Genomic DNA, 18,498 nt, shown 5'->3' with positions numbered 1-18,498 from the left:
TCTGCCTTTTAAAAATCCAAAGGAAGCCATTAAACCAAGTTGGTAACTACTGTGACTCATAATAAGCTTTCCTCGGTAAAAAATGAGTCAGAACGACTTTCCAGGAAGTTTGGTTACTTTAATTAGCTACCTCTTTTTTCTTACTCTTTAAAACATGCAGTAATTTGATGATCATGTAAGGATGAATGCTACCAGCCACCAAGCTGAGCCCCTAGAAGTGCAGGATCGGAGGGTGGAGGCATTCCAGACAGCATGGACTCAAGTGTCTCCTTGGAATCAAGGAGGAACTGCACAAAATGCTTCCCTGAATGGCGCAAGGAGTATAACCAACCTCTGGGGCTGACCCACTTGGTTCGAGAAGGGCACCCCAACTACCTGCAGCCCCCAAACACTTAGCAGCAAGGCTCACTATGTATATTACAGAATCACAGAATTTTAATGACGCCGTTAGATGTAATGATGGCCACAGCTGTCATATGCCAACCATGGTGCTAAGGGCTTTAAACATCTCAGCTAACTCTCAACCGACTCTCTAAGATGGACATTAATTGTCCTCTTTAGAAGAGACGAGGCTAAATTAACATATCAGATCACATGACCAGTAAGCGCAGAGCTGTGATTTTTACCCCAGGTCTGTTTGATTCTAAATCCATGCTCTTCAAAGGTCATCTTTTCCTGTCCCCTAGGAAAGCAAAGTGGCTGGTCTGAGGTCACATTTTGAATTGGCAGTAACTGGGTTGACAGCTGTATTCTGAAAGTCAGGTTTATGTCCAGATTCTCTCTCCTTCAGCCTAGTCTGTGCAGAGCTCCCCCAGTCCCAGACAGGAGGCCAGGACTTGATGAAATTGTTCGTAACACTTTAACCTTCCTAATCCCCACCCAGGACCTGAACCCCCTCCCTAGCCTGGCTCACTTTTCAAGGTTTTATGTAGCTCCTTTGCACTCCCAGCACAGTTACCGACTTGGTCCCGTAACAGCAGGGCACCCGTGCTAGTCTGCTAAGTGTGGTCTTTCTTCCACGTGGACACTCTCTACCCGGGGCAGTATATCTGGCCCAGGTGAAAAGTGTTGGCTCCAGCCCGCCTGCTACTTGCCGGGAAGAGGTGACTCGACTTCTCCTGAATCATGCCTTCTGGTCCTTCTCTAGGGAAGAGTGTCAGAGCAGAGCTATGCCTGTTACTTTTCAGGTGAGCTGATTTGAAAGCCTTGATCGAATTCTAGAGACTAAAGGGAATTTTCTTCTCAGTTGGGGAAAACAGATGCCCCACTCCATAGACCTTCAGTGAAACACACTCAGCTAATAAATCAGTTGACAAATGGTTGCAACTGGGCCACCTTCTCCTAGCTGTCCCCATACAAAGCAAAATATAGAATCTGTAGCTCAACCTGTGCAAACAGACACTGTTTCAATACAAATTGGGGGGCAGAAAAGTTTTTGGTAAATGCACCCTGCAGATGCCTCCACAAGACCCCCAATTATCTTGTCCCTGATCCCGAGTCTTTTAGCTTCAAGAGTGGAACTAGACGGAACCTGAAGGCTTGGGAAAAGATTTTAGCTCTGGGGGACATCGATTCTCTTCCACTTCTAATTTCTACGCCTCTAATGGTCCACATGAAAGACTAATTGAAGTCTTGTTGGGATGCTATTAAAGTTATTTGGTGGTGTTACAATTTATGCTCATCTTTCTTTAAGTTCTTTTTAATTATATGGAGCTTTCAAAGTAAGGCTTGGACTATGGAGTTAAAAGCAGAGAGCTATGAAACTTTCTTCTCAATTTTTTTTCTATCCTCTTTCTCTTATTCACAAAACAAAGTCATCACCAGGCACCGAGCTTTCCTTTCTGGGTCTATTTACCACCCACATGCATGTAATTTGGAAGAGGAACACTTGTACAGGGGGCCTCTTTGGTTAGTTCCTTGGGTAGGACTATTGAGAAATCTCTGGTCAAAAGGCCTTAGTCCCCATCTACTAAAGACGGGTTCTGCCTTCTGCCCGTCTGTCAGTCAGTTGCAGCCGGGAACACAGCCTGCTGCTTCTAGGGGTGATGGAATGACATATCAAGAAGTGAATCTCCTCCCTAACTTCTTTCTTTTTAAGGGTCTGGCCCTTTCCTAGCCTAGTTCCAGAGGTTTTGTTCCACTGTAGACTAAGGTCTACTGTTTGAAGTCTCCAGGATCCCATCCCCTGTCTCTAGGAAATCCCTTTATGTCTTATGTCTTAGCCTTAAAGACCCAGTGGGTCTGACTGACTGAAAGGCCAACCCAAAAGAGCTACCACACTATTTGACGAATTCCAGGAACTCTCTCCTACCCTGATTTTTCTGTCTCATTCCACAGAAGAGAAGACCCTTACCTGTCTCCACCTGGCTGAGAGCACTTCGAGCATCTGTGGAATCTGCTACATCCCCACTCATCTTGATATCTGCAGGGAAAACACAACTAATTTTAATAACAAGTCACAATTCTTCTTGCTATGACATATGTGGCTTTAACTAAACAGAGAAGATGAATGTGTAATTACAACAACCATCAGACTTTCAAATTCCTGATTCCTGAACATACAACCATTAGAATATTCATAAGCTCGGTGCACATATCCCCTCCTCCCAGGCTGGCCTCCTTTCTCCCTTTCTCTAGGGCTACTGCAGGGTCTCCCCCCTTTGCATCATTCATTGCCACTTCCTTCTATCACCAGGCTCAGTAGGTAAAAATTTAACAAGGGGAGGGGTACGAAGAGGGTGGGGGATGGGGGGAGAATGCTTCTCAGTCTCCATTCTCATTTCCTTTGGGATTTGGAATGTACGTTATTTTTTTTAAAGCAGCAATAGAAATGTCCACCTCCTGTCTCCCACTGTAATAACTCTACCCTGGGAGGTACGAGTACCCTTGAATCAAGGCTTGCCCTTCTCATCTTTCTTCCCCAATCCTGCCTCTGTTTTCTGTCTGTCTCAGAGATCAGCCCACTGCCTGCGGACTGCCCTAGCTCCTGTGTGGCCTCCTTGGAGATCCTGTCCTTTGGGGACCCTTACCTTCTCTCCTTCTCCTTCAATGTTCTCGGGAGAAAGGGGTGGTGGGCGGGTCAGTGCCCCGCAGAGAGAGAAGACCTACACAAGGCCCCCTGTCTCAGCCCCCAAGTGCTGCCAGTCCGGCCTCTCTGCCCTGCTTCGTTTCAATAAATTAAACATTTACCCACAACAGACAGCGGCCACCACCTAAGAGGCCCCTAAGTCTCCTCCAGGGTCAGCAGAGAGAAGCAAAGAGGCAACTTTGAACTAACTCACTCTGTCGGCTCCTCTCCTTATTAAACCACCCAAATACTGAAGCCGTTAAAGATGAAGAATATTTTATTCAAATTGTGTTGACCGCCCCCCCCACCCCCACCCTCTTCTCTGGGGCAGCATGTTAACCCTTTCAGACCAGATAAAGTCTTGGTGAGCCAATTTGCATACCCGGCTCCCCAGCCAATCCTGGGTAAGCAGGCTGTCTTAATTTGCATCAGGTAATCAGGCAGTTGGCAGTCTGGACGCCTGATGTCTGGAGATGATCAGGATGAGGGAGAAGGGTGGACCTCTGCCCAAGGAAAAGTGGGAAGAAACCTCCTTTTTTTTTTTTTTAAGGGCAAAAATGTGTGTGGCTCTGGCAGAGATTTAAACTGGGACCCCTGGGGGTGTAGTGATTGCAATGCAGGAAGGGTGGCTGCCATGCCAAACAAGACAGAGACGATGGGGAGTCCACAGATTCTCCAGCCCTTGGAGCACCCCAGAAGCAGTGGAAGGAGTAAGCAACCTTGGGAGCCACTGTAATTTGAGGAATATTTTTGAGACTGGCCAAAGTGATGACTTTCAGGCAAATAGATGGCGCTCCATAGAACCCTCCCCAGACATCCACACCGTCCTGTCCTGCGTGGTTACAGACCTCTAGGGGAAACCCTGCAACCACACCCACCACCCCTCCCACTGTACTGCATTTGAGAAGGCATTTCTTGAGCTTAACCGAACTCCTTCCTGCTGCAGTTTGAAACTTTCTGTACAGTCTGTCATGCATAAATATGCAGAATAACTAGTGGGGGCCACCTGGGCACATCTGCAAAGGGCTTCTACAGCTGCTCGGCTGCCGCTCCCATGGGGAAATGGGCTTTGCTTCATCCCACCCATGAAGTCTTATCCTGGAGCTGGGCATCGCCTATTACAGATCAGCTCAGCCACACTTCCCCATAGGGATTCTTCAACAGTGCTGATTAAAAATCAGATGGTGCCTAACGGGAGGGAGCAGAAGGGGGGCGAGTTCTCACCCTTGGTGGGTTTTTTAAACCTGCTTCACTAGTGCCAGGAATTCAGTTCATGGGTTTTGACAGCAGACAGACCTGGATTTAATCCCAGTGTCATCAAAACTAGCAGGGGCACCCTGGCCACATATGTGAACCTCAATTTTCTCAGCTAGAAAAATGGAGAGAAAGATATTTACTTCCCAGGGATATTGTGAGGAGCAAATGAGATGCCTGGCACAGTTCCTGGTGCAAAGGAAGCACGTGATAAATGAATTAACTAAAGAGATACTTAAGCTTCCTTGGTAGTCCCTTCCTCCCATTTCAATAAACAGCTTTGGTTTCCCATCTCACACTGTTGTAATTTGTCCTTTACCTGGGAAGCCATCTGCATTCTCCAAATTCTGGTTTCATCGGAAAAATGCTCATGGGGACAGGAAGAGTTTAAGAAGGGGCAAGGCTGGGATGATGATCAGGTATTCTGAACCAATTTATTTCAAACTCCTGATGTTTAAGAAGGATAACGTTTTACCTAAACCATAATTTTATGCCTCTAAACCACTCTCCTCCAATCCCCATTCTGTGCACCTCCCTTAATCTACCCAAAAGCCATCTCACTGATCCTTTACATTAGCATAAAGGTAGTCCTAATCATATCTAAAAAATAACTTTTGAAGGAGTTGAAGGTCCCACACTCTGCCAGGACATCTACTCTTTTGATGTACCCATTATGGGATCAACATTGTGACACTTCAGGGTTGGATGGTGATTTGAGTCTGAATGGTGAGGCAGGCTACTATGAACTGTAAAGGCTCTTGGTAAGTCCCATAGGATGCTAAGATACTGAGAACCTGTCCTGTTGGGTAGGAGGCTGAGGCTGATGGGTGGGACGCACTCTTGGGTCTCAGCCTAAAAATGGGCCAACACCGAAACTCCCTGAGACGCCATAACCCTTCACCTGTCGGACAGCAGTTGCCGCGGGTGAGAGAGGTGCGGGGTGGGGCCGGGCTTCTCTGCTGTTCTTATCTCAGCTGGTGACTGAGTCGGCTCCTTGCCATCACTCCCTCCCCTGAGGAGGCTCAGTTGCTCTGTGTAAGAACCCTGATACCAGACACACAGCCCCTCATTTGCCTCATGGGGGCCACCACACGCTGTAGCTGGGGCGAGATGTTGGCCGCTGGCCTTGCCCTCCCTGTGCCTTGGCATGACCCAGGAGTGGCCCTCCTTGCACATCTGTGGCCCAGGATGTGTGTGAGACTGCAGGAGCAAAGTCCAAGAGACAGCACTTTTCCCAGGCTGCGGACGGACGGGGCACAGCGTCTCCATCTCCTGAGCCCAGGCTGTGCTGGAAAGCAGAGCCTTCTCCGCTCTCTCTTACTGTCCATCTCCATCTCTTTGGAAGGGATTGGAGCTCCCTCCTGACTTATCCCTCCCACACTCCCTGCTGGGGGCACTTCCACCAGAGGGAAAGCAAGGGGCTCACCAGTCCTACTTCTGAGCTAGCCATGCTCCAACTCTCCCCTGGGGGAGACGCCTCTTCTTCAAGAGGACTGCACCTCCTCTCACAGTGAGACTTTCCACCCCAGTGCTGTTCCTGAGCTGTGACGGGTATCAGTCTGGGAGACCTGATCCTCCTTCCCCAGCCCTGATGGGGAACAGCTCACAGTGAGGAGACGGGCACAAAAAGAAATGACTTCAGACTAGCCAGGTGTCCTCCTCTGGCTGGCTCCCCACTGTTTTGTCTCTTCTCGCCCTCCCGAGCTCTCTGTCTGACTCTTGGCTAGCCCCCCGTCTGTTCTGGGCCTGGGGTGGGGAGGAGCCCCTCCTGGGCTGGGGTGCCCCTGTGTCTGGTGACCCCGCACCTGCTCAGGTGTTTGTGCTCCCTCCTCAACAAAATACAAAGTGCTGAGGCCCCATGGCCGGCACCCAGGTTATCAGAGGGAAAAGATGGGCTGATTCAGGAGCAGCAGTGCTCATGGAGCTGTCCGAGTGGGGGTCCCAGAGGGAGCCTACATCCCACTTTGTGTGAGCCTGTTCTCCCCTCCCCCAACCGGACTGTTCTGGTGAGTCAGTGCAGGAGGAATCCCCAAGGGCCCAGGACTGGGAGTTCGCAGGGGAAGTGCTGTTTATAGAGTCCACTGGATGCCGGATCGCTGGGAAGGGAAAAATAGCACTTAAAAGAGACCAAATTTCTGCAAAGAGGATCCCAGACTGAGAGACCCTAGAGAGGGTCCCCAAGGAGACACCCCATAGAAGGGCCCCACAGCAGGACCCTCACTGAAAGACCCTACAAAGATGGCCCAGAGCAAAAAGCCCACTGAGAAGAACTGGCAAAGGGAGTCCTCACATGGAGACCCAGTCAGAGAAGCGCCACTGAGCGGTCCCTTTGAGGTGCCATTTAAGGAGAACCAGACACCACAGAGGAGCCAGGAAACCTCACAGGGAGGCCAGACAGCCCTGACAGGAGGCTGACTGCAGGAGGGGGCTGGGGAGCCGTGGCAAGCAGACACAGACAAATGAATCGATAACCCACCCAAGGTGGATGGAGACCCCACCATGGATTTAGCTCAGTCTCCCTCTTCGTGTCTGCCGATACGGGACAGGGCTGGGGGGGTGGGTGGTGGGCTTCTGAAAAGCATCAGCCCAGAGCCAGGCATGGGGGCCTTGGCCCTCTCACCTCAACCTCATCCTCTTTCCTGCTCTTGGCTAGATCCTTGGTTGCCTCCCTGCCAGTCCCAGCTGTCCCACCTCCTCCCACTTCCCCCAGAGCAGAAGCCTCCACAAGACAATGAGGTGGAAAACCCCCAGGAAGTCTCTGATCTTGGTCCTAAAGAACTTTCCACTGGGGGCCCCTCTTTCTGCAGTCTTACTCCTATGCATACCTAGGCCTTCTTGGTGGTAAGTGAAGAAGGAAAGTCCGGGATCTGCCCCCAGCTACAATCGGCTCGGTGTTGGTGCCACAGGATCCGGAAAGAGACTTCCCCCAAACATTGGATGATATCCAGTTGGTTGGTTCCCTTAGCATCACCTAGCCCTTCCTGACATGTCCTGGCGCCTGGGGATCCACTCACAGTCAACACCTCGCTGTCAGCCTGCTTTCACGCAGCTCTGCCAGGACTGCGGCTGGGGAACTGGGGCCCCTGAGTCTCCTACTGCTGCTTGATTTCAGGACTGGTGGCTCCAGGAAGGACCAAAGCCTCTAGCCTGCTCTGCTCCTTGGGGGATAGGTCAGGAGAATTGCCTCCCCTACTCTTCCTCCAGAAAGGAGAGCAGATAACCAAATACCCTGTCAATTGACCTGAAGTCCTTAATAAAGGTCATTCATTGGGTGCCGCTTCATTGGAGAGGCAAGCTGCTGGTTTGAAATGGCCAAATCATGCTTATCTGTCTCCACTTTGAGTGCGTCTCTGCTCAAGCGCTCAGACCTCCAGCAAGCCCACCCTGACACCAAGCCCCCAGGATTAGTAGCTCCTGTCCTTGGCTGGCTGGCGAAGGAGGGATCTGCAGGCTGAATGGAGGGGCCTTGGTTCACTCCACGCCCGCAGACCCTTCACTCAGGGAAACCGACTCTGGGCAAAGCATTTCCGTCTCTTAGGTCCCAACCCTTGAGGAGAGGAGGGCTTGGTTTCTGAATACATGCAACATGGGACATAGAGGATGTATCTTTCCCCATGCCCTCTCGGACACAGGTGGAAGTTCCAATCCCACAGGCCCCTGTGCAGGCTGCTCCTCCTGCAGGGTCCCAGGAACTGCCGCCCAGTACCTACGCACAGTCTCCCCAGCTCCACCACACACTGAGCCTACAGCACCACCTGACCCACAGAGCAGGTGAGCAGGTACACCTTCACAGGCGGGCTGTGCTCCACCTCCTCTCCCAACACACATGGGGACAGGTAGACTCACCTCAGATACACATGGACACATGCTTCCACAGGCCCTAATCAATACATGGGTGGCATGGCACCTGCCCCCGGTGTGCCTCTGTAAATGCCCCGCTCCACTCCTCCTAGGCACCCCTAGACCTAACAAATGTCCACTTTGTCCTGGCTTCACAAAAATGCCCCGGACACCAAGACAGCAACATGTGGATACATGTATTTCCCTCATTTCTGCACTCGCAGGTCCACACCCCTGGCTGAGCGAATGAGCCACCCTTCTGAAATCGGTGAACAGGGCAACTTCATGGAGACTACAAGCCGCTCCGCATGCCCAACAGGTCCCACACAGCTGCCGCTCTCCAGATGCCAGGGCTCTCCAGATGTGAGGCGTCCGAAGCCCCCCAACCCCCGCCACTCCGGTAGCCCCCCACCTTCATTCTTCCCTAAGGTCCCCCAGACGTTCTGGCGCACGCCTGCTCCCCCGGTGACCCGCTGTCCACACTGCCCTCTCCTGGCCGCTGGGGAAAAAGACCCCCCCAAGAGCGGTGCCCCTTTCCTCGGCCCCTTCCCGTGCGCAGTGACACCTGTCAGAGCTCGCGCCCTCCGCCCCTCACCTGGGTGCATGGATTCCAGATTCACCATCCTGCCCCAGGCGGGGCCAAAGCCAGCGCCCCCCCAGGCCCCTCGCGTCTGCCCCAGCCGGGCCCCCGGGGAAGCCAGGGTCTCCTTCCTCCCGCACCCGGCCGCTGCCGCCGCGGGACCCGCTGTCGGAGCCGTCGCCGCCGCCGCCGTCGCGCGCTCCGCTGCTCCCGCCTGGGCAGCACTCGGCGCGGCCGGGATTGCCACACTCCCCAGGTGAGCACGCGGCGCGGCGGGGCGGGGGCCGCGGGCCACGCCCCCTGGCAGGGCTCCTGCGCCTGGCCCCGGGCCCAGGCAAAGCCGCGATTTGCATTCGGGGGAGCTGGGGGCGGGGGACGGGGGCAGGCGGGGCTGCCGGGGCGGGTCCCGACCCTGAGGAACACCTGTCTGCCCCGGCCAAGCCGTGGGCCTCTCCCCACCTCGCCGGCCCACCGAGACCCAGGCTCCTGGTCCAGCTCGCCCAGTTGAGGAACCCCTGGCGGGTTATCCGGCGGGGGGCTGAGCTTCCGTCTGGACAGAAGTGTAAGCTCTGCAAGGAGCCTGGGGTGTTTGGAGAAGCCATGGGGGTGTGCTGGAAAGGATCTGGTTTTGGAATCCTGCCTCTCAGCCGCTTACCAGCTGTGAGATGTGAGACAAGGCTCACCACCTCCCTGAACTCAGTTTACTCATCCATAAAATGGGGCAGGCGCTAATCTTATCAGGCATCTCTCTGTATGGAGTTAGCAGGTGGCCAAGCTCACCTAGCCCCCTGTGCATTCTTACCACATCCTGGGACCTAGCTGTCACATTTTCCAGCTGAAGACACTGCCCCTTGTCCCTCGCACCCCGGTCCCAGGTTGCTGTGAGGCCCCATGAGAGAATGATATGAAAGTTATACCAACGTTAGAGATTGTGGGAACAAGTGACTTGTCCAAAGGTACATAATTCTCTAGAGATGGAAGGACCCTGGCTGGAATCAGGTCTCTGGACTCCTACTCCAGTGCTCTCTGCAGCACCATCAGAGACTCATAATCGGAGCTCCCCCAACCCTTCTTTTCCACTCTCCAGGTCCTAGTAAGTGGTGACAAGGCCAAGCAACCACCTGCTTGTAAGCCTGGAAAACCATGTGCCAACAGGAAGGCAGACCTCGCCTTCCTTTCCAGACGGGTCTCCCTATTAACCCTCCCTCACCTTAGTCTCAAGGGCTATTTCCTGCTTATAGAGCAGGTCCTAGGCTTTTCCGCTTCTATGCCTTGTTTGCAGTGTTCTTTCCCGTTGGTACTTGCACTCAGCATTCACTCCATCAATCCCCATGTTAATACCGAGCATTTACTGAGCTTTCACTGTGTGCCAGGTGCTGTGTTGACCGACACTGGAAAGGCATCCGACCTTATTTAGTCTTGGACTTTTATTATTTCCATTTTACAAATAGGGGGTATGAGGCTTAGAGAGGTTAGCTTGCCCAATGTTACACAGCCAGTGTGTATCAGGGCTCCTGGTCTAAAGCTCCACAGACTGCTCCCTCCATGCACAGTTCAAATGCCACCTCTTTTCTGAAGCTGGAAGTGATCTGCTGTGTTATTAAATTACCGTAACACTTCAAAGTTCCTAATAGCCCTTGTGGTTGGTTCTGTAGGACTTTTCTTATCCTGTCTCTTGGTTGTTAACTGATTGGCTGCCTCCACAACACCGAACACAGTGCTGGGGACATAGCAGGTGTCAGAAGGGGCCCAGTGGGTCCCCCAGGGGAATAGAAAGTGCTTAATAAGTGCTCCTTCTGGTCATACAAACCACTGTCCCCTAGTCACATCATCCTCTCTTCCTCCCACTCTTGGTAAGAAGGGAGGAGATTTTCTTCCTGTTTCTTCTGGCTGGGGGAAGAGGTCAGTAAATGCTTTTTGGAGGCCTAGTGAGCCCAGAGGCCACCCCCTTGGGACACTGCCGGCCTGTCCCTTCCTTTCTTCCTCTTTCCCCTCCTTTCCCTCCCCTCCTTCAATTGAGATTTGGTCCCAAACCTGAGGCCATTTCTTATCTACAACTGCACCTCACCCGCCATCATCCTAGAAAAATGCTTGCACATAATTTATAGACCCCCGTTTGCTTGCAACTTCCATATCTCTATTTGCATAGTATTTGCATGGCCCTGTGCACCAAGGGTCTGATTCTCTGATCACCATTATCTGGAACCGGTTTCTCTTTTCCATGTGCAAAGTTACACACTTCTAGTTTTTCCAGAAGCCAGAGGAGCAGGTACCTATGATTTCCAAGGGTCTTCCAGCTCTAGTAGCCTAGGATTCTGGGGTCCTGGGGGTGGGGTGAGGGTGCAGCTCTTGGGAATGAGTCCCTTTGGGGAAGAGATAGAGCCTTATGGGTTTGTAGTTGGAAGGACAGCTTTGGGTTCCAGATGGGGTGGGAGGACGGGAGCGCATAGGGAGTAAGGTGGCAGACAGTACTCACCTTCATTCATTTACTCATTCATTCAATAAATACTGATCGAACACTTCCTACGTGCCAAGTGAGTGCTACAAGCTGGACAGGCACCTTCTTGTTTATTCAGCACACCTTTAAAGGAACAGACTGTTTTCAGGTTCCTTTTATAGATGAGGAAACTGAGGTTCTGGGAGGTTCTGCAGCTGGTAGACGGCAGCGTTGGAATTTGGACCAGGTCTGCCTGACTCCAAAGCTGGCGCTTATAATCCTGCCCTCCAGGGTTGGAGCCTGAGTCTCCCTTTCTTGTCTCTTCCCTCCCACATTGAGGTGAAAGGACCCTAGATATTCCTACGAGGGACAGAGGCCCACAGTGGGTGGGAACTGCCCAAGGTCACAGGGCAAGTACGGGCAGAGCAGAAACTCTTCTACCCTCTCTGCTCCTCTGTCATATGCTCTTCCTGGACACTCAAAAGTTGGGTGGGTTTGCGGCATGTGTATCTGCGGGAAGGGGCAGGGTTGGACAATTTTTATTCCTTCCTTTGTCTTGCTTGATAATCATTTCAACTAGATAAACTGGAACAGGAGCGCAAAAGACCCCTTTATCCCTCTCCCCTTCGTGGACCCTGTGAGTGCTTCTGTGGAACACTCACAGCCTCCATGAAATTGGCTCTTTGAGTTCTGGGCAGACGGGAGGTGGTGCGGAAGGTGTCAGCACCCAGGGCCTAATACTCCCTGTCTCTGTTTCGCCTGGGAGAGGAAAAGCCATGGGAAAAAGGAGAGAGATAGGGAGTTAGTTGCCTGGAGGTTAGAAAGGGAAAAAGAAGCAAGGACAGGAATCTTCAGTGCCTTTGGACATCAGAAGAGCCACATGCAAATGACATGCAAATGATATGCAAACAACCCCTGCCTTCCTCCTTACCCCTATCATCTCTCAACAGCTGGAGGACTTTTCAGGGAGTAGCCAAAGCCTCACTCCAGGATCCTGTTGCCCCCAAACTGATCAACTTGAACCCTTCCTGGAATCCTGATCCTGCTGGGGTGACATCTGATCTCCTTGACTGCACCTCTAGGAAGTCACTAGCCCTCTAGGTCCCATTTCTACTTGAGCAGGTGCTCACCTCCTTTTGTTTCAAGGACAGAAGCCTCCCCTTTCAGACACATTGCTGGAAATGGGCCTTAGCCCTGGAGAAGGTGCTGGGGAGGGAGGTGGGCCCTCAGGCCTGTTCCCAGCCTCAGCAAAGAGAAGTGGCCTTTTTGGCTGCAGGCCCTTCTGTGTACTCTCATTTCCTGTCATGTCAGCTGGATTGAGTTGTCAGGGCTGGGAGAAGGGTGGAGAGCAAGGCATCCTGGAAGGCCACCAAGCAACAAGTCCCTTCTAGCTCCTTCTGTCTGCCAGATGGGCTGTAGGGCCCGGGGTGTGGGGCTGCGGGGTGGGTGTCAGCTCCCTGCCTTGGGGTGACCACAGGGAATGGATCTCCAAAAGAGCAGATGGAAGGAAGGTAGAGACCAGTGAGAACTTCCAGGCCTCTTTTAAAATCACACCTCAGAGTCAATCCTCCGATGGCACCACTGTCAGGAGGAATATTGTAGAATGCGGGTGGAGGGGGTGAGTGTCCGGTGATGGGAGTGAGGTGCTCTGGGAACCAGAATAAAGCAACTGTTCCTGGGAGGTGGACCCAAGAGGACATAGGGGTCAGGACACAACTGTTCCCTGCCCCTGATATCCCTAAGGCTGAGCTTCAACCCCAGACATCCCACCCCACCTGTACTCAGCCCCCGCTCACATCTAGGGGGAGTACACACAAACTCATTGCACATTTCACACTTAAAAGTTTCAAATACTAGATAATAATATATGTATTTAATTTTAAAACAGCGTAACAACTCTGTCTTCCACTGAACTCTTTTGATCTTGGGGCCAACATCGGGCTGGGGTCCAGCCACTCTAATCACACGTTGGCAGAGTGCTGCCTCAGTGAGCCCTTTCCTGGCTCTCCCTGCCTACCTCTGACCAGGTAAGCCTCCTTGTACGGCGCACCCTCAAGGCAAGTCTAAGCCCAGGGCGCCCTCTTGTGGTGATGCAGGTGTAACCCTGACTGGAGCGCCTCCACCTGCAAGACTGTTGAAATCTCACCTCTGCAGTGAGAGCCTTTCCGTGGCTGGGGGAACCCCAGGTGAGGGCCCCAGGTCCAGGTTAGTTGGAGATACTGAATACTAGTTTCAGGGTGCTGTTGGATCTTCTAGTCCACACTCCCCACCAAAGGCCAGCCCAGTTGGAGTCATCCAGTCAGTGCAGGGACAGGAGCCCCCAGCCTTGTTGGGCTGTCTGTCCTGTTGCTGGACAGCTCTGATGGATAAGATGTCCCACCTCCCACACTGCCCTCTGGAGCTTCTGAGCTACATGGCAATCCTACACCCCTACACATAGGAGGTTGGCAACATTTGTCCGTCCATCCATCCATTTGACACATGTATTGAGTACCTACTGGAGCTATGCATTGGGCTGGGGCTGGGAATGGAACAGAGACCAGACACTGCCTCTGCCCTCAGGAATCTCATGGTCTAGGGATGCTTGCAGACCAGCGAACAGTAAGTCCCTCATGCTGTGGCCCGTGCTGTACCAGGGAAATAGAGGGGACTGTAGGGGACCACTGTGGGTCTCGCCTTACCTGAGTCTGGGGGTTCGGCATGAGGAAAGGCTTCTTAGAGGCAGGGGCGTCTAAGCAGAAATCCCCAGCAAAGAGGAAGGAGGAAGGGAGCATAAGCTGTACAAACCAAGGGAATAGTAAATGCCAGAAAGGTGCATGGCATATGGGGGGCCCCACACAGTGCAAGCCGGCTAGATCACAGAGCACAAAAGGTGAGACCACAAGTGAGTGAAGGTGATGACATTTGCATGGGAGAGACCTTGAATCGGGCCTAACTTAGGTGGAAATGGTTCACCAGGTTCAGAAGCAGGTGGCTTTTCCTGGTTGCCACATGCATAGCCTTGAGTGCCACGGCACGGGGTTGGGAACTGCTGGGGAGGAGGAAGAGTCTGGCAAGAAGTTTGACTATGAGGGAATAAGGAGAAATAGGGCAGAGGTGGAGCGGGACTTGGGTTTGAGGTGCTTTTTATCTTGTTTTTTTTTTAAATGAGAAAGATTTAAACCCTCTCAGGGTACCTGGGCAGGAGGCAGGAAAGAGAGGTGAAAGGGGAAGAGAGGGGACAACTTCTCCAGGAGGAAGGAGTGGGGCTGGGATCCAGAGCCTTGAAGTCAGGAAGAAGGGGCACGTCCCCATCATCAGGACAGGAGGGGGTCCTGAGAGGCAGGTGCAGATGCAGCGGGTAGAGAGGTTTCTGCTTCCCGGGATGTAGGAGAGGAGGGGCTGTGAGTGCAGTGTCCCTTCATCCTGCCCTTTCCCCTGAGGAGTCAGGACATGTTCCCAGCAGGACACATGCAGTGGGAGTCAGGCCCAAAAGGTGAGATGGCCACCTCCTCCGGGGAGGCGGAGGCCACTGCCGAAAGGATCTGCAGGCTTGGGTCCTGAGTTGCTTGTGATCCGCCTTCTCTCCCTTGCCTGACCGGAAGCCCCTGAGGTCTGGACCTTCTACCAGGGAGAGAGAACACAGAGTCGCAGCTTCATGGGCCATGCTGTCCACCTAACTCTGACCCTCTTTTCCTCCGCTGTCCGTTCTTCTGGGTCGGCTGTTGTCAGGATCTCTAGGAAAAGAATCAGCTCGATTCGGAGTGCCTTCTATGAAGGATTGCTTACTCACAGAGGTGTGAGCAGGGGCAAGGGACACTGAGAAGCTAGGGCTGAAGAGGCAAGAGGAGGAGCAGTGGTCCAGGTGTCAGTTTCATGTGTCCGCTCGGCGGGGCTATGGTGCTAGTTGTTTGGTCTAACAATAGTCTAAGTGTTGCTGTGAACGTATTTTGTAGAAGTGATTAAACTCTATAATCAGTTGACTTTAAGTAAAGGGGATGACCCTGGATACTGTGGGTGGGCCCAAGGAGGTCCAGAGCCAGAGCTGTGGTCTTGGGAAGCAAGGGATGGGGAAGCCAAGCCCCAGTCTCTCTCATCCCACTCTTGGACTGCTGGTGCTTCTCCTCTGTGAGCCAGAGGTGAGGGAGCTAGGTGAGGCCCCTCCAGAGCTTGGTGTTCTGGGGCACGGAGCAGAGGAAGGTAGAGAATGCATGGGGGGTGGGGGTGGGGGCGCAAATGAGCAGCCAGCACGGCCAGTTACCTGGCTGTAGTCAATGATTCTTATCCAAGAATAAACCCTAGAATGCTTGGATGTTTCTCACAGTCAAGATGGCCAAGACTTGGTAATAATATAAAGTGATGACAGGTGTGGTGGTCAATTTTATGTGTCCGCTCAGCGGGGCTATGGTGCTAGTTGTTTGGTCTAACAATAGTCTAAGTGTTGCTGTGAAGGTATTTTGTAGAAATGATTATAATCAGTTGACTTTAAGTGAAGGGGATGACCCTGGATACTGTGGATGGGCCTCATCCAATCAGTTGCAGGCCTTAAGAGCGAAAAACTGAGGTTTCCTGAAGAAGGAATTCTGCCTCAAGACTATTATAGAAATCGTGTCTGATTGCCCAGCTGCTGCTGACCTGCCCTATGATTTTTAGACTCAGGACGGTCACACCAACTTTTGCATAACCTGCCAATATTTGACCAGCTAGATCCCCAATCTCATGAGCTAATTTCTTAAAATCAATCAATCTGTGTGTGTGTGTGTGTGTGTGTGTAGGGCTGACTCTTGAACAACATAGCTTTGAACTGTGTGGCCTCACTGATCCATGGATTTTTTCAACAGTAAGTACCATAGTACTACATGATCTGCAGTTGGTTGAATCCGCAGGTGCGGAACCGTGGATACTAGGAAGCTGCAGGTACGGAGAGCCAACTATAAATCAGGCTCACACTTTTGACTCTGGAGGGTTGCTCCCCTAATCCTTGCCCTGTTCAAGGATCAACTGTCTATGTGTAGGATCTGTTTCTCTAGAGAGCCCTGGCTGACTGATACAGCAGGAAGGTGAGGGAATACGGCCTTTGATACACTGCTAGCGAGGGTGTGAACTGGGACAGTGCCATTTGTCAGTATCTCCCAAGTACCAGCCATTTCAGTTCTCCGTTTTCACCACTCCTCTACAGCGGGGCCTGTAGGAGCAAATCACGGGGAACAATTGAATTGTCCATCAGTAGCTACATGGCTAATAATCTGCACTTACCCAGTGAGTGCCAGCGCTGGGGAAGACCTTAGAGATGGACTAGTGAGGCCCTCTCTCTTAGTGGGGGATGGAACTGGGGGCTTATAAGTGGGGAGACTCACCTGAGGTCGCCCAGAGATGGGACTGGGCTGGTACCTACATTCCTCGTATGCGTTGTTAGCCTCAAGCTTTGCTTCTGGGCAGTGGTCCCTGCCCCGCTGTCTGCCAGCCTCCTGGGCAGCTCCACCCACCCTATCCAGGTCCCGTGAAGACCCTGGGCAGAGGGGCTCCAACTGTGGGGCCCCCCATTCTCCCCACCTAAGATTTCCCTTGACTAACAGATTGCAGGGAGAGGAGCCTGAAGAAAACCCACAGAAAGCACAGGCCCAGGCCAGGTTAGGTGACCTGCCCGGGGCGGCCTGGCACCACTTTAATCTCCTCTGGCTTGAAGAGACACTGGTGGAGTCTGGGCTCCTGGGCTCCCACCCGAGGTCCTTGCTTACCTTGGCAAGGGGGACAATCAGGAGCCCGTTCCTGCCAACACCAGGTGTAGGGGAGCTTTGGGAACCCCCCCATCCAAGTGCTCAGTGACGCTACTGCGGGGCAGGCCTGCTCTCCTCCCCAGTGAGCGGTGCTGAGGTCCCCGCTGGCCCATCTGAGAAACTCCTTTGGGCTGTGGGTGTGCGTGGAGTAGGAAGGGCGGGGACTGGAGCCCAGCTCTGCTCTCTCTGTCTGACCTTGGGTGGGTCCCACAATTTCATAGGTGAGGGACATCCATAGAATGTCACAGAATTGCTACAAGGAGCCAGGGAGCTCATTTATTTGAAGGCACTTTGCGAACCCTGAAACAAATGAGTGCCGTTGTAGGTGTGGTACCTCTCCCACGTGTTCTCACACGTCCACAAAGGCCTTTTGAGGAAAGGAGCACCTTGTCTCTCAGATAGCTGACCGTCTGCATCTGTTTAACAAGCTCTAAGTGATTCTGCTGCACGTGAACTTGATGTGCCCAGTTGGAGGCACCGTGAAAGAGCCAGAGCTGGGCTGGGGAAGCAAGGGGGTGTCGTCTGGAATGATGAGAGGCGTGGACCTCGTCTGAGTCTCAGGGCATCTTCATCCTTATCCACATCCCTAAGAGCAAGTACGAGCCCCAGGCAGGGTGGTCTGAAGTGACAGTGTCCAGAAGCCCCCAGCCTGCAGGGGACAAGTAGGCTTGGAGGGGCTAGTCACTCTGAAGGAAGAGCAGAAAAACACTCCAAGTCTTGAAAACATTACTTATTTTAAAAAATATTATTCTTAGCTACTGGGAAGTAAGTAGGCAAGGTACATGACTGGGGGACCCCCACCTCCAGCAATAAAGGCACACACATAGGGTGGGAGATGCCTTTCCAAGGAGTCCCCTCCCCAACCCGGAGCAGGGGTGGGGCAGGAGGTGAAGGAGGACAAGGCCTGGGGAGCAATACCTCCCTCCCTTGCCCCCCAGCATGGCTGAAGCTGGTCCCTGAAAACAGGGTCAGAAAGGGCATGCCCACCTGAGAAGGATGTCTTCTCCTCCAACTGCTAACTCGACCCCAGCCAAGCAAGCCTGGCTCCCACCACAACCCTCTGGGCAGCACAGTCCAAGGGGCAGCAGCAGCCTGTTCTGGGGGTGCCGGGGAGCAGAGTAAGGGCGGGACTGCCCTGTAAGCCGCTTCCCTCTCCAAGGCCTGTGAGGAAGGATCTGACTCCAGCCTCCTCCCTCCCAAGAAGTTGGGACCCCTGGGACTTGCCCAGCTCCTGAAACACTCCTGTCTCTGCCCTGTGCTCACACAGTCCCCTCCACCTTGCTGAATTCTTACCATCCTTCAGCCTCTTTCCAGGTCCCATCGCGCCCAGGAAACCTTCCCCACTCAATTCAGCTGCACATCCTTCCCTCCGGGACGCCCTCCAGCGCCCAGCCCAGCACTTCACACCACAGCCTCTTTGTGCTGGAAGACACCCTTGAGGTGAAGAGGCCTTCACAATGTCTGGTTTAGTTGTGTCCGGTTTCTAGATGAGAAAATGTCTGCTCTCTTCACTCACAGTAACAATACTAATAACAGCCAACACGGTGAGCACACACTATGCCAC

At 52.8% G+C, this 18,498-nt stretch overlaps 1 protein-coding gene across 5 annotated transcripts in view; it reads right to left on the bottom strand.

Annotated features, from left to right (window-relative positions):
- The window catches only part of POU2F3 (POU class 2 homeobox 3), a 76,093-nt gene extending 67,122 nt beyond the window's left edge, over window positions 1-8,971 (bottom strand). For 4 of the 5 annotated variants that reach the window (XM_074356886.1, XM_074356888.1, XM_010953395.3 and 1 more), the window contains exons 1-2: window positions 8,757-8,971; window positions 2,354-2,422 (exon numbers count right to left, since the gene is read on the bottom strand). In XM_074356886.1, coding sequence (XP_074212987.1) covers window positions 2,354-2,422; window positions 8,757-8,784 — 97 coding nt within the window. In that variant the 5' untranslated portion in view covers window positions 8,785-8,971. Of the gene's footprint in view, window positions 1-2,353; window positions 2,423-3,029; window positions 3,233-8,756 lie in introns of those variants that run through there. The other variant, XM_074356887.1, reaches the window with a different exon arrangement.
- Between the last annotated feature and the right edge of the window lie 9,527 nt (window positions 8,972-18,498).

The sequence above is a fragment of the Camelus bactrianus genome, chromosome 33, assembly GCF_048773025.1.
Source record: "Camelus bactrianus isolate YW-2024 breed Bactrian camel chromosome 33, ASM4877302v1, whole genome shotgun sequence".
Taxonomy (NCBI): Eukaryota; Metazoa; Chordata; class Mammalia; order Artiodactyla; family Camelidae; genus Camelus; species Camelus bactrianus.
This window is presented reverse-complemented; position numbering and strand designations above follow the sequence as displayed.